This window comes from Coregonus clupeaformis, chromosome 21 (assembly GCF_020615455.1).
Source record: "Coregonus clupeaformis isolate EN_2021a chromosome 21, ASM2061545v1, whole genome shotgun sequence".
Classification (NCBI taxonomy): domain Eukaryota; kingdom Metazoa; phylum Chordata; class Actinopteri; order Salmoniformes; family Salmonidae; genus Coregonus; species Coregonus clupeaformis.
The window spans coordinates 4,370,424-4,387,118 of NC_059212.1; the positions used below are offsets into that span (position 1 = coordinate 4,370,424).

General features: G+C 42.2%; 1 protein-coding gene across 1 annotated transcript; it reads left to right on the forward strand.

Annotated features, from left to right (window-relative positions):
- The first annotated feature begins 1,047 nt into the window (after window positions 1-1,047).
- Window positions 1,048-14,224, forward strand: LOC121539052 (zinc finger protein 11-like). Its single transcript, XM_041847268.2, has 4 exons — window positions 1,048-1,139; window positions 9,387-10,164; window positions 10,536-10,779; window positions 11,189-14,224. Exons 2-4 carry the CDS (start codon window positions 9,724-9,726, stop codon window positions 14,086-14,088), a joined length of 3,585 nt encoding a protein of 1,194 aa, XP_041703202.2. The 5' UTR covers window positions 1,048-1,139; window positions 9,387-9,723; the 3' UTR covers window positions 14,089-14,224.
- Window positions 14,225-16,695: the final 2,471 nt, after the last annotated feature.

Below are 16,695 nucleotides of genomic sequence, written 5' to 3' on the forward strand. Positions count from 1 at the left end.
ATCTGATTTGTTTAAGAGACGTCTGGATACTGTGTATCAGGATTTTGTGGCCATTTACACAGATGGTTCAAAAGATCCAAGGACAGGACGTACTGGGTCAGCATTTGTAGTGCAGGAATGTGGGGTGGAAGTCAGGAAACGTATTACAGATCATCTGGCTGTATATACGGCGGAGCTGATGGCCATACTGTTGGCCTTGCAGTGGGTGGAGGAAGTCAAACAAGACAGAGTAGTTATTTGCTCTGATTCATGTGCAGTGTTAATGAGTCTCCAGTCCTTTAGCTCACATAGCAGACAAGACCTGCTTTATGAAGTGCTACAAACCCATGGCAGGATTAAACAGATGGGTATTCAGATAAGATTTACTTGGGTCCCAGCCAATGTGGGGGTGGAGGGGAACGAGGCAGTAGATGAACAGGCTAAACAAGCACGTACGTCCTGTCCTTGGATCGTTGATGTTGAAATGTCAATGAGTAAGACAGAGGCAAGGCAGAGGCAAAAAGACTGATATATACAGTGATGGTGCAGAGATGGCAGGAGCAGTGGAATAGAGATAATAAGGGAAGGCATTTATTTCAAGTACAGAGGAAAGTCGGGGAGGGGAGGACGGCAGGAAGGGACAGAAGAGAGGAGGCTATTTTTACAAGATTAAGGGTGGGACACAGTCAGTTGAATAAGACATTAAATGTGATAGGAAAGCATCCATCAGGAAAGTGTGATTATTGTCAGGAAATAGAGACTGTGGAGCATGTATTGCTACAGTGTGGGCAGTATCAGAGGGAAAGAGAGAGGATGAGATGTAGTATGAGGGAGGAGGGGATACAGGAAATTCGTTTAAAGAGTATATTGAGTAGAACGTCATTAGATATAGTCTCCAATATTTTGTTATCTTTTTTAAGAGCAACGGGGATGGCAGGTAGCATTTTGTTTCTCCCTGTCTCTGGCTCACACTCCAGTACAGTAGGTGGCGGTAATGCACCATAACGTTGGATGCCAACCGCCGAAAAACCCCACTGAAGAAGAAGAAGCCACCGGAAATGAGTAGTTTCTTGCGCTCAGTTCAAACTTGAGCAGGACAAAGAGTGCATTTCTTCGAGTCCGAATGATTAAGCTTCATACATGCTCAAAACGTTAATGTGGTGAGTTATTCAGCTAGCTATCTACAGTTTAGTGCAAAACTTTTCTAGATATGTGTTTATTTGGTATGAATATGATGCACGCTAGCATGTCTTGTGAACAAAATGGGGGACTTGCTACATTGTTTTATTTTTGTATAAAAGTAAATACATTTGTTTTCTTAACAAAATGATGTAGCTTCAAATTATGACATAGGCCTATTGTTACATTTTTGCTATCATGGTAAAGGTAACTGAGAAATTTAAATAAATAAAAATCTCGACTCCACGATACTCTATGGAGTTCAGTGGCGTGGCGATGAGTTTTGGCGGAGTGTGGTATAGTGTAACCTCCGACTACATCTAGACTGGATCAGTCGTCACATAGTTTTTTTTTTTTTACGACGGATTGCAGCACCCAAAGAAAATAACGCTTTACCGCAGGACAAACATAGGTACATAGTATCGACTGACATCGAGTTACCGACTCGATCCCAACATCAACAAAAAAGGCCTCCCGCTTGCTCTTTGTTGTCGTTTTCCCCTACTCCCAAGGCTATAAATTCTTACCGCCAGCGGGCGAGTGGAGTTTTCCTTTAAGAAGTGATTTGCATCTGGCGGGTATCCACCACTCAGAGGACCGCTATCAGCCCTAGGTAAACCATAATAATAATAATATGCCACTTAGCAGACGCTTTTATCCAAAGCGACTTACAGTCATACGTGCATACGTTTTTTGTGTATGGGTGGACCCGGGGATCGAACCCACTACCTTGGCGTTACAAGCGCCGTGCTCTACCAGCTGAGCTCAGAGGACCACCAGGTAAGTAGAGTTTCTAGAGATTATACATAAGCCTTTGTTGAAAGGAAATGTTATTTTGGTGAAGCCGGCTATATTGTGGTAGTTATTTTCCATCGCCTGCCACCAGAACGATGCACAACTCGGGGAGTCCAACCAATACAGACTCGCGATGTTGTGTCCCAAAGCTAGGGTAATTTGAAACACAACCGTAAGGCATTTCTCTAATATCAAATTCGGCCTGCCACCTTCCAGTTAACCACTGCCAGCCAGAGGCTGAAAGCTGTGTTTGTTGTTTCTAAAAAATACCTTATTTGTTGGGATCTTTATTTGGTTCGATTTATTTGCCCATTTCAAAACACATACAACCACACCTGTGGACACAATGCATTTAAAATCATTTGAAGATTACATACAAGTGATACACCTAATAATTTACAGTTTTAAGTAGATTTATGTACGTGATTTATTCATTATGCCCATTAATAACTTACATTTTTGTGATAGATTTTTATATACTAGTCTATATTTGAGGCAATACCAACGCTCCCTTCTAGCAATACAGGGTGTTGCTTTGTTGAAGAGATGCCACTCCCTAAACGGCCTCACCCACTTGAAGAAAATGGATCACTGTCATTAAAGCAGAACTGAACTCGAGAACCTACTTCTCTTGTTGAAAACGGCATATGTGACATCGATATTAATCAAACATTCATTCCAGTGCCAAAATTGACTAGAAAGTGCAAGTAGGTTTAATTTTGGTCATAAAGTCAGTATCTTCCAAAACTGAAATTTGAGTACAAGAGTTCGTCAGGACTTACTTGAGGGTTTGGTTTTGATTTCAACAATGCCCACTAATACGGGATTGCGTGATATCCAATCCTACCGCAGAACAAAGACCGGGAACCAGACTGCCCAGAAGTGCAGTGATCAGACTTTTACATAAGACAACAGGGCTCTTCTGACCCAATTATTATTATTTTTTTAACAAGGCGCACATGTGCGCCTAAGTTGAAAAATGTAAGTGCACATGAAGACATTTAGGAGCACAACAAAAAATATTTCAGGTAATAAAGCTATACTCCTTATTTTTTTAATAAAAATTCCAGGACGCACAGCAAAATATTTCGGCACATATGCAATTAAAATGGTCACGCTGTAGAGCCCTGGACAACACTTTGCACATTTCTAAACTTGAGAAATAGTGCGCTATACACCTTAGCTAGATGTATTATTGCGTGACTAAAACATTCTTGGAAAAAACGTCAATTCATTACAGATTTCTTGAGTTATCATATACCCTTTACAGACAGACTTTATGATATGTTGCCTCAGTGCACCGCTCACGTCAACGAGCGTCTGAGTAGCCAGGCGCTAAAATAGTACTTGGTTCTATTTGTGATGCTTGATGCGCTGCAAGTCACACCTCTCCCATCTGCTCATTGCTTTTTAGGTGCATATACCCACTTGGGTGATTGAAAGATGAACTGAGGTCCACATTCCAGTCCAGTTGGTGGTGGTAATCCACGTTAAAGTTGGTTGCCAACCGCCATATAAAGTCCGAAGAAGAAGCAGCCTGAAGGAGGAGAGATTACTAGAAACGACCTCTGTTTACCCTTTTATCTGTGGATTAATTATCGGAGTAGAGGACCTTGTGCATTTCAGGTAAAATAACAACACAATGTTTATATCCCAGGACAAATTAGCTAGCAACAGCAAGCTAGCTAGCTAAATTGCCATAAATGTTTAATGCTTTTCAACCTGTCCCCAAATTAATATAGTTGGTTCAGAGTTACATTTACATTACATTTACGTCATTTAGCAGACGCTCTTATCCAGAGCGATTTACAAATAGGTGCATTCACCTTATAGCCAGTGGGATAACCACTTTACAATTTATTTTATTATTATTTTTTCCAGTGCCTGGATTAGGACCTGTGCCGCTTCCTGTGTAAGGCAGGGTCGTACTCTCCGAATGTTGTAGAGCATGAACCTACAGGATCGGGTCACCGCCTTGATGTTAGCGGAGAACGACAGGGTGTTGTCCAGGGTCACGCCAAGGCTCTTCGCACTCTGGGAGGAGGACACAACGGAGTTGTCAACCGTGATGGCGAGATAGTTAGTTTTGATATTTCAACCTGCGTGTCCTGATCCAGTCTGGTGTGGGTGGACAAAATCAACATGCGCGCCTGGTCTAGTCAGCATATAAGCTTTTATTACCTCCAGTGCACATGTTGGCAAGTTTAGGAGTGGGAGTAGACATGGGCCAATGTGGGTGGACCTCCTATTTTAATCAATCCATTGAATATACACCATCATAAAGAATTCCATTATTAATTCGGTCTCTGATCTGAGCAGCCTATAGACGACATGGCTGTGCCATGAACACGAAATCAAGTTATTTTGTTCATTAAACATAAGACACACTTACCTGATCAGTCAACACACATATATTTTATAGTAGTCTAATAATATAATGGAATATAACAGAATCAAATAAAAATAATATAGCTGACAACGTCTTAACTTTAGCTACTTTCTATTTATTATTAGGGGGAAATAAACCCACATCATTATTTACAAGGCGATGGCAAGCTGACAGAAAATAGTGTGACAAAATAAAAGTAGGTCATTCATTTTAGAACTCCTGTGTCACCCTGTCACAGGAAGATTTGGTCTGGTTGTTGTGGCAGTCCGTTAACCACGACAACGGACGTTGCGAAAAGTCCAGAGACTTTAAACTTTTTTTTCATGTCTGCGCGACACGGAAACTCAGTTGCAGCGACGGTCTACTGACATTCCACCAGAGTATAAGTTAAATGTAGTTTTGACAGACACTTGTTGCATTCTAATTGTCTACAGCAGGGATCATCAACTAGATTCAGCTGCGGGCCAATTTGTTCTTGAGCGGATGGTCAGGTGGCCTGAATATAATTACAAATTATTTGTGAACTGCAAATTGACCGCAAGAAGGCTTGCAAGAACCTTGCTTACATTTGTATACGATCGAGCAAATATATCTCTATTATGCGTGGGAATATTTGGAACCGATTTCCAAAATTAAAGTCACTTGGAGCTAATTTGTTGGTGTTTCTAGTCTTTTGTCCACTAAAAATTATAGCCCTGGGGGGCCAAATAAAATCACTCAATGGCCAAATTCGGCCCGCAGTCTGCCAGATGGGGGAACCATGGTCTACAGACATGTAGTTAGACCCAGTATAAACTGGCCTTGTTGGCAGACTAGATGGATGCAATTCAATGCATGATTAATATAATTCACCAATACAATATATCAATGACGTCGCTCTTGCTGCTGGTGACTCTCAGATCCACCTCTACGCAGACGACACCATTTTGTATACATCTGGCCCTTCATTGGACACTGTGTTAACAAACCTCCAAACGAGCTTCAATGCCATACAACACTCCTTCAGTAGCCTCCAACTGCTCTTAAACACTAGTAAAACTAAATGCATGCTCTTCAACCGAACGCTGCTGGCACCCGCCCACCCGACTAGAATCACTACTCTCGACGGGTCTGACCTAGAGTATGTGGACAACTACAAATATCTAGGTGTCTGGTTAGACTGTAAACTCTCCTTCCAGACTCACATTAAGAATCTCCAATCCAAAGTTAAATCTAGAATCGGTTTCCTATTTCGCAACAAAGCCTCCTTCACTCATGCTGCCAAACATGCCCTCGTAAAACTGACTATCCTACCGATCCTTGACTTCGGCGATGTCATTTACAAAATAGCCTCCAACACTCTACTCAGCAAATTGGATGTAGTCTATCACAGTGCCATCCGTTTTGTCTCCAAAGCCCCATATAATACCCACCACTGTGACCTCTACGCTCTTGTTGGCTGGTCCTCACTACATATTCGTCGCCAAACCCACTGGCTCCAGGCCATCTATAAATCACTGCTAGGCAAATCCCCGCCTTGGTCACCATAGCAACACCCACCCGTAGTCTGCGCTCCAGCAGGTATATCTCACTGGTCATCCCCAAAGCCAACACCTCCTTTGGCCGCAATTCCTTCCAGTTCTCTGCTGCCAATGACTGGAACAAATTGCAAAAATCTCTGAAGCTGGAGACACTTATCTCCCTCACTAACTTTAAGCATCAGTTGTCAGAGCACCTTACCGATCACTGCACCTGTACACAGCCCATCTGAAATTAGCCCGCCCAACTACCTCATCCCTATATTGTTATTTATTTTGCTCATTTGTACCCCAGTATCTCTATTTGCACATCATCTCTTGCACATCTATCATTCCAGTGTTAATACTAATTGTAATTATTTTGCACTATAGCCTATTTATTGCCTTACCTCCATAACTTGCTACATTTGCACACACTGTATATATATGTATTTCTGTTGTATTTTTGACTTTGTTTTGTTTTACCCCATATGTAACTCTGTGTTGTTGTTTTTATCGCACTGCTTTGCTTTATCTTGGCCAGGTCGCAGTTGTAAATGAGAACTTGTTCTCAACTGGTTTACCTGGTTAAATAAAGGTGAAATAAAAATAAATAAAAAAACATTTCATTGTAGTCCAACAAATATTGCTATGAGGTTGTACATCACAGCTGGCCTGGTACATTGTTTGCTGCCTGCAGACATTCGGGATGCACTGTTTCAGTTTCAATGTGACTCAATTTGTTGGACACAAACAGACAAAAAATGACTACGGCTTGCAATGTCAAAACAATCAAACTAGCAAGGGCAATGGCCACAAGTCAGTCATAACGTGTCTAATAGGCTAGCGTATCTATTTCTGTAGCTATATATTAAGCAAGCTAAAAACACCGAGCCTGGGAGGATGGCATGTCATTGGGTGTTTTCGTTTTTCACTGGCTACAGCTAGAGATGCCGGTGTCATTTGGTTAGCTAGCAAGACATGCGAATCACTTTGCTTGCTAGCTATGCTGATCTTGAATGACTGTTATCCACAGTTGGCATACTGTTATCTATTAGTTGTCCATCAAATGTATTTGGCATCGATCAAATGCGCTGGCAGGCATGTTCCCATTCAGTTGTCAAAACCTGTGTTGGGACAAGCATGCATTGGCAGGCAAGCTGCAGAAGGACGAGCAGGCTACTATTCTCCATCGTTTATCAGTGCAATTCTGACGGCCAACTATAAGAAGTAAACGTTTGAGGGTTTAGCTAGTGTTCCCATGTTAGATTTTAGCTAATCTCGCTCTGGCTAACAGTTACCTGTTGATCTTGTTGTGCATAACTGAGAGAGTGAGAGAGCGCTTACCTTTTCATGGTTGTATAATCAAAAGGACTGTAATGTTCAGAAATGTAAGAGGACTCCCGTGAGATTTACATATTTGCATAAAGCCATTCAGGTGTATTTTTTGGCGAATGCTTTCTAATGATCTGAAGTCTGTGTAGAGTCTGGTTCTGGACAAGACTGCAATGTTTTCCACCAGTTTTATTTACTGCAGTGTCTTTTAATTGTCCAAACGCACGGCTGCTTTCCGACTCTATATTGCTATAGACCACACCCCTAAGACTGAAATCAAATTTTTCTTAATGAGCAACAGAAAAACATGCAGAATCTGTTCGTTTAGTCTCTAAGGGTGAAATTGTCTGTTGTCGGAGGTAGGCTACACTCCGCCAAAACTCATTGCCTCGTCACTAAACTCCATAGAGTATCGTGGAGTAGTTTAAACCCTAGCTGTGGTCTAGGTTGCCCGGTTTCTGGGTCTAGTTTTAGAACACACCCACCTTGCCAGCTATTTGCTGACTGTATATCCATAATCAGTATACGGATTTGATGAAGAGGTCGTTGTTTGCGTCGCCGAGCAGTGTCCAACGAATAATTTAATCAAACCCCCCCCCCCCCTCCAAAACAAAACATGAATTCTATGTTGACTTCTCACTTTGCACACACACCCGTCTGTGTTTCACACCCGTTTGTCCTAGCTGATCAGCCTAGCACCGGGGGTGTGTTCACTTCAATTGAACATTTGCTACTTTTCATAACGGTTTGTACTGAACGACACATTTCCCCAAAACGTTATTGAACAGACTGAGGTACGTTTGGTGGGTGTTGCTTGAAGCAGGCAGTGACGTATTTAAAGGACAGCGGCCATGCTGACCACGTCCCACAACCCAACCCCTCCTCGTTTTGAACCTACCGTTGAGAACACCTCCGTTTTAATTGAACGTTGCAGTACTTTGTTTCGTACTGAACACAGCACATGCACCATACTGCCGCAAGACAAGGAGTTGAACGGAGCGTGTGCAAGCAAACATTGACATCGTGTTTGGTTTTGATTTGGAGTGGGGATGGTAGCGTCTAACAATTGGATGTCATTCTTTCCAGGCCACCGCTGGGCGACTCAAACAAGTGGCAAAAGCATTGCCGAACAGGCAGACGGACACTGGTCTCTACACATGTCTCTAGTAAGTGGGCTAATGTTATACTGCTAGACAGAGACCCCATCTATCAACCTAGACCGTCTAATCAGCAGGCAGGAATCTAAAAGAAGCGCCCCGCCAGGATGAGCAAGTCTGCTGTCGCACCGCCAGAATCACCTGCCCGCTGAGAGGTCTGGGTATGGTGAAAATTAGATGCATTTCATTTCGCCATTGTAAAGTCTGGTTGGTGGCCCACATTTGGTATGCACATTAGAATGCACCTTTAACACAAAAGTGAATGGTCGTAGGGATAGAATGGGGGTAGGGATAGAATGGGGGGTAGGGATAGAATGGGGGTAGGGATAGAATGGGGGGTAGGGATAGAATGGGGGGTAGGGATAGAATGGGGGGTAGGGATAGAATGGGGGTAGGGATAGAATGGGGGTAGGGATAGAATGGGGGTAGGGATAGAATGGGGGGTAGGGATAGAATGGGGGTAGGGATAGAATGGGGGTAGGGATAGCAGAATAAAACAAGTTGTAAAGAGACCATTACCTCGTGCTAACATGCTGCTAATAGAGACCATTACCTCGTGCTAACATGCTGCTAATAGAGACCATTACCTCGTGCTAACATGCTGCTAATAGAGACCATTACCTCGTGCTAACATGCTGCTAATAGAGACCATTACCTCGTGCTAACATGCTGCTAATAGAGACCATTACCTCGTGCTAACATGCTGCTAATAGAGACCATTACCTCGTGCTAACATGCTGCTAATAGAGACCATTACCTCGTGCTAACATGCTGCTAATAGAGACCATTACCTCGTGCTAACATGCTGCTAATAGAGACCATTACCTCGTGCTAACATGCTGCTAATAGAGACCATTACCTCGTGCTAACATGCTGCTAATAGAGACCATTACCTCGTGCTAACATGCTGCTAATAGAGACCATTACCTCGTGCTAACATGCTGCTAATCAGTATAATAGTTCCTTCATGTTTGAGTGAACCGACTACCTTTTCATAAGCTCATAGAGTTGGCTTACATTGAGTTTCCTGTGTGTGTGTGTTTGTTCTTATTTAAGGACAGTTGGACATACTCGGGCCTGCTCCTCTCCTTCAATGCTGGAAGCGGCACTTGGACTGATCTTCACGTGAGCACAGGAGCGTATTTGGTCTGCGCGCGGCACTTGGACTGATCTTCACGTGAGCACAGGATCGTATTTGGTCTGCTCGGAAGGAAAGATCGAGAAGTCATGCTTTGCATCTAAAAGCGCCAGAACCGCTTTGGTGGGCCGCCTGCCTGCTGAGTGCTCGTTGCTAATTGGGGATTGTGAGAAATTGGAAGAGTAACCAGCTGGCTAGTCATCACACACCAAACCCATTAATCTATTACCTTGTTTGCCACCTGAGTAGGACAAAATGAGTCCAGAGAGAGAAACGCTGTTGGATGACATAGAACAGAGTTTATGGACTTTAACTGAGGATAATTTACGTTATCTATGTGAGCGTTGTGGAATATGTGGCAAAGATGGATCTGAAGTCCAAGGAAAGAGTGTACGCTCACTGCATCGTAAAATAATGAAGGAATATTGTGAGAATGCTGATTTAACAGAATCAAAGGGCCAGGGAACGTCTCGGTTACTCCAACTGAAAGAAGACATTAAAGGAATACAGGAAGATGCCAGTGGTGCGCCCACGAGTCCCAGCCAGTCAGCGACAGCGGAGGTGGGCAGCTCACAAGCATGCTGCGATGGAGAACAGCATGAGGAGGGAGGGGTTTGGTTTCCCAGCAGGAAGCTGGAGGCAGACCCAGTTCCACAGTGGCTCATTATACCACAGCAGAGGGAGAGAGTGAGAGGGGTGAGTATTCCCAGTTTATAAGGAGTTCAACATTCATGAACTGATAGATCTGAATCAGGAAGATTAACTCGGCCTCAGCAGCAAAGGTCCTAGAACATCATGTTGAAAAATGACTGTGAAAGGGATACAGTGAACTGAAATATAGAAGCAGTTATTATGTCTCTGTTTTACCGGGTAATTGCAATAAGTTAACCTTTTCAAACAGTCAAACAATTTCACACACTAACAAACATACAGGGTGAGGGAAATGGTGACAACCGACTGCTACCTTGCTGCTAACCCGTTGAAACAGTTGTTTTTACATTTGAGGTTACCAAGCTCCCCTTCTGTGTGTGGTGGTTTTTGTTTTTTTTTTTTTTTTTTTTTTTTAGAACAGTGAAGCCGAACCCAACTCGCCTCTTTCTTTCAAGTCTGAGACCAAATCTACAGAGTCACTCAGTCCTGGCTGTGATGGTGGAGCCCAGGGTGGACAGCAGGGCTCCAGAGACGGTGTCTTGGCGGGCTCTCTAAAGAGGGTTACAGTGCTGCTGGACGACTGCAGATTTATGCTGGGCCAGAGAGTCAACATCAAAGTGGAAGAGGAGGAGGAGATGATTTCTGTCTTCGCTAATGATGGTATGAACAGAACAGATTATGAACAGAACAGAGTGCATTGAAAACCCACTACAGGTGGTGATGAAGTCGCATCGTGTTCAGGGCATGTTTAAAAAAAAAATATATATATGTTTTTAGAAGATTATATATTTGACCCTGACTCCTTGGGTGTCTAGTCCAATCGCTGGAAGGCGCAGTGTCTACTGGTCACTGCAGAGGAGTTGGGAAACACATGTTCTACAACATATCCTATCCCAAAGTTATTGATTCCTAGATATAATAGAACAGTGTGTGACCTAATAGAAGTTGTCCTTTTGCTGTTTTATTGTGTTTAATGACTGTCTACTGCTGTAATGCCAAACGTGTTCAACGTTGATATGGTGTAACTTGTTGCAGCAGCTGACACGTTTTTCTGTTGTCGTTCATACAGGAGAGAGCTCTGAGTCCTCAAGTCCTCGCAGTTCTCAACGCGAGAAGAGCTCCAAAAAACAATCACATCTTAAACGGCACCTGCACACACTCTCTGGAGAGACGTCTTCCCACTGTTCAGGTAGCAAAGAAAGCCTCTCTACTGTGACCTTGTCAAAGAGACCCAAGAGAGTCCATCCTAAAGAGAAGTTTCATAACTGCTCTGACTGCGGGAGGAGTTTCTCTTCAGCGGGATGTCTCAGGAAACACATGCTGTTGTTCCATTCGGGAGAGAAACCCTTCCACTGCCTAGAGTGTGGCGAGAAGTACACTAGATCAGATCAGTTGAAAGATCATATGGTGATACATTCTGGTGTAAGACCTTACCAATGCCCTGACTGTAAAAATACATTCTCTAGCAGTAAATGCCTCAAAATGCACTTGCGAACTCACTGTGCTGACCGGCCTTTCCACTGCTCACAGGGTGAGATGTACAAAGAACATTCAACTCTTGCTGCACACCTGCGAGTGCACTCTAGAGAGAAGCCTCACCACTGCTCTGACTGTGGGATAACGTTTTCCACGGTGCAGGCTTTAAAGAAACACCAGCAGTTACAATGTCAGGAAGTATCACATGCTGTAGTAAAAAGTTTAGATCCTAATCAACATCTGTTAGTACATTCCGGAGAGAAATCGTATCAATACCCTTACTGTGAGAAGAATACAAGAGCACCAGACAATACTCAACATCTGTACACACACACCGGAGAGACTCCTTACTGTTGTTCAGATTGTAATTCATATTTCGTTAATGCATTACAATTTAAGAGACACAAGCAAGAGCACACTGGAGAGAAGCCTCACCTCTGCTCCAAATGTGGTCTTCGTTTCTTTATAGAAGAGGACTTAAAAAAACATGAAACTATTCACACAGAGAAGCCTCACCCCTGCTCTGACTGTGGGCGAAGTTTTTCTACAGCGCGGTATTTAACTAGACACAAGCGGATACATTTAGTGATTAAGCCTTTCTGCTGCCCCCACTGTGACAAGGGGTACACCAATTCAGAACAGTTAAAAGTTCATATGATGACGCATACTGGGGAGCGGCCTTACCAATGTGTTCAATGTAAGAAGAGTTTTAAAACCAAGCCACATCTTAAATACCACCTGTTAATTCATGAGGTAGAGGTGTTTCACCACTGCCCTGACTGTGATCAAAGGTTCTCCGCTGAGGAGACTTTAAAGGAACACATGCAGTTACACAAGGGAGAGAAACCTTTCCACTGTCTGCAATGTGAGAAGAGGTACAGTACTTCAGATGAGTTGAAAGAACATATGATGACTCATACTGATTCTCAGCCTGATTCTGATGGGTCACCAAGTTCCAGAAATGTAGAAGAACAATGTCAGGAAATACATGCTGTCGAAAAATGTTCCAATCTTAATCAACACCTGCAAGTACATTCTGGAGAGAACCCTCGCCCCCATCAGTGCCCTAACTGTGAGAAGGGTTTCTCAAAACAATCGCATCTTAAAGAACACTTGCTTTTACACGCTGGTGAGAGACTTTACCAGTGCTCGCAGTGTGAGAAAAGTTACGTGACTTCCAGAAGATTAAAAGATCACCAGACAAACATGCATATAGAAAAGCCTTGTATTTGTTCTGACTGTGGAAAGAGCTTCGCTCAACTACGCAGCCTTACTAGGCACCAGCGAACACACACTGGGGAAAAGCCTCACCAGTGCCCCATCTGTGAGAAGAGTTTCTACATAAAATCAACTCTTCGACAACACTTGGACGTACACGCTGGCAAGAAACCTTACCAGTGCTCTCATTGTGAGAAGAGTTTCTCAAGGCAATTACAACTTAAGCTACATATGTACTCGCACACTGGAGAGCAAACTTACCATTGTGCTGATTGTAATTCATATTTCCTTTATGCGTTACAATTTAAGAGACACATGCAAGAGCACACTGGAGAGAAGCCTCACCTCTGCTCTGACTGTGGTCTAACCTTTCCTATCGAAGAGGACTTAAAAGCACATGAAAGGATTCACAGAGGTGAGAAGCCTCATCACTGCTCTGACTGTGGGCGAAATTTCTCCTCAGCAGGATGCTTAAACAAACACAAGCTCTTACATCTGGTACAGAAATCTTTCCAATGTGAGCAATGTGATGAGAAGTTCTCAAGATCAGATCAGTTGAAAGTTCATATGTCAAGACACACTGGAGAGAAACCATACCAATGTCCTGAATGTGATAAAAGTTATTATCTTTCCAACCTCTTACAAAAACATCTGAGTATAACGCACAGGGGAGAAAAACCTTACCTTTGCTCTGACTGTGGAAAGTGTTTCGGTTACCGACACCAACTCACAGTCCACCAGCGAACGCACACTGGGGAAAAGCCTTTTGTCTGCTCTGAGTGTGGAAAACAGTATTCCAATGGATATGGCTTGAAGATGCATCGGCGAACACATACAGGAGAGAAACCTCACCAATGTCCTGACTGTGATCAATGTTTCATCCGGGTAGATTCCCTTAAACACCATCAATCATCAACGCATACAGGGAAGTGGCGTTTCAACTGCATTGTTTGTGGAAAAGGTTTCTCGTCTAGCTGTGAGCTAAAAGGCCACATGCGCTGTCATAGTGGAGATAAACCTTATCGATGCCCCGTCTGTGAGAAGCGTTTCACGCTCGCGGGAACCTGTCGAGAACACCAGAAAACTCACACCGTGAGAGAGAATCCTCATGCCTGTACTGATTGCGAAAAGAGTTTCGTAAATGCACATAGACTAACAATACACAAGAGGGTGCATACTGGTGAGAAGCCATACCACTGCTCTGACTGTGGGAAGAACTTCACTCAATTGACAAGCTTAAATAGGCACAAGGTCAAACAACACAAAATGACATAGAAGAAAACAGGCCTGAACATGTCCAAGGAAATATCACTGTGCTGCTACCATACAGTACCATCAGAAAGCATTCACACAACCCTTGACTTTTTCCACATTTTGTTGTGTTACAGCCTGAATTTTAAAAAAATGGATGTCACTGGCCTACACACAATTCCCCATCATGTCAAAGTGGAATAATGTTTTAGGAAATGTTTACAAATTCATAGAACATGATAAGCTGAAATGTCTTGAGTCAATAAGTATTCAACCCCTTTTTTTTTTTTGTTATGGGCAAGCCTAAATAAGTTCAGGAGTGAAAATGTGCTTGAGTTGCATGGACTCACTTTGTGTGCAATAATAGTGTTTAACATGATTTTGGAATGAGTACCTCATCTCTCTACCCCACACATACAATTATCTCTAAGGTCCCTTTTGTCGAACAGTGAATTCCAAACACAAATTCAACCAGAAAGACCAGGGAGGTTGATTGGTTGATCTATTGGCAGCTGGGTAAAAAAAAAAAAGCAGACATTCCATTGAGCATGGTGAAGTTATTAATTACACTTAGGATGGTGTATCAATACACCCAGTCACTACAAAGATACAGGCGTCCTTCCAAACTCAGTTGCCGGAGAGGAAGGGAATTCACCACTAGGCCAATGGTGACTTTAAAACAGTTACATAGTTTAGTGGCTGTAATAGCAGAACACGATCAACAACATTGTGGTTACTTCACAATACTAACCTAATTGACAGAGTGAAAAGAAGAAAGCCTGTACAGAATAAAAATATTCTAAAACATGCATCCTGTTTGCAAGAAGGCACTAAAGAAATACTTCAAAAATTTGGCAAAGCGATTTACTTTTTGTCCTGAATACAAAGTGTTATGTTTGGGACAAATACAACACATTACTGAGTACCGCTCTCCATATTTTCAAGCATAGTGGTGGCTGCATCATGTTATGGGTATGCTTGTAATTGTTAAGTACTGGGGAGTTTTTCAGGATAAAAATAAAAAAAAGAAACTGAATGGAGCTAAGCACAAGCAAAATCCTAGGAAAACCTGGTTCAGTCTGCTTTCCACCAGACATTGGGAGATTAATTCACCTTTCAGCAGGACAATAACCGAAAACACAAGGACAAATCTACACTGGAGTTGTTATCAAGACGACACTGAATGTTCCTGAGTGGCCACGTTAGTTTTTACTTAAATATTTTACAAGACCTGAAAAATGGTTGTCATGCAATGATCAACAACCAATTTGACAGAGCTTTAGTATTTTGAAAAGGATAATGGGCAAATGTTGCACAATCCAGGGGTGGAAAGCTCTTAGACATACACAGAAAGACTCACAGTTGTAATCGCTGCCAAAGGTGATTCTACAAAGTATTGACTCGGGTGTGAATATTTACGTCATTCGATATTTCTGTATTTCATTTTCAATAAATTAGCAAACATTTCTAAAGCTGTGTTTTCACTGTCATTATGGGGCATTGTGTGTAGATGGGTGGGCACTTGTATACCGACGATATTGTTTTCTATGCTATTGCTCCCACGGTTGACCTAAGCTTTATCTAAACTACAGCCTGTTTTTAAAGAAATACTTTATTGACCTGAAATTAGTATTGAATGCGGGTAAAACGAAGTATACTGTATGTTCTTCTATAGAGTGCATGCAAATAACTGATGATTTAATCATATGTACTTTGGATGGTGCCCATATTGATCATGTCCCTGCTTACAAATATCGGGGCATCTGGATAGATGAAAAGCTGTCTTTTATAAAGCATATTGAAGATTTATTTTATTTTATCTTTTATAAATAGGTCTTGCCTCTCACTAAATAGTAGAAAGCAGATCGTTCAGTCGACGTTCCTACCGGTCCTAGACGATGGCGACATCATCTGTATGAACGCAGCTGCCGCTTCATTAAAGCCGTTAAATGCAGTTTATCACAGCGCACTGACAGGTTCTAGTACTCATCACTGCATTCTCTAAAAGAAAATTGGTTGGTCCTCTGTCATGTAGGTTGTGTTCATTTATAAAGTCCTTTTACAAAAACTCCCACTGTACCTAACATCATTACTAACCTTTAGACATACAGTAAGAGTTCCAACACCTGGTCTCAGGGATGGCTAACTCTGGACATTCCTTTGGTCTCTACTGAGTTAGGTGAATCATCTTTCCGATGTTTTGTTTTCTTTATTTTTTTCTTTTATTTTTTTTTTTGGAACAATCTTCAATATGTTTGAAAATGTGATGTTTTGATGCCTCTGGCAATTCAGAAAGCTGGTTTACGACCTTATTACTGATGAATGTGTTTGTTTTTAATGACCATGTTTTTCTTTCTGCTTGCATTCTGTGTGTATTTTCATGTGTGTATTTCTGTAATTCAGGGCTCATCTGTAAAAGACACCTTGGTCACGGTATGACTACCTGATTTAAAAAAAATTGATGTATATTTTTAAAAAAAATGTACAATTGTAGTTAGCATGTGAACATATGGTGAGGTAGTCATCATAATGAAGACAGTCTGCATATAAGAAGAATACAGTTGAAGTCGGAAGTTTACATACACCTTAGCCAAATACATTCAAACTCAGTTTTTCACAATTCCTGACATT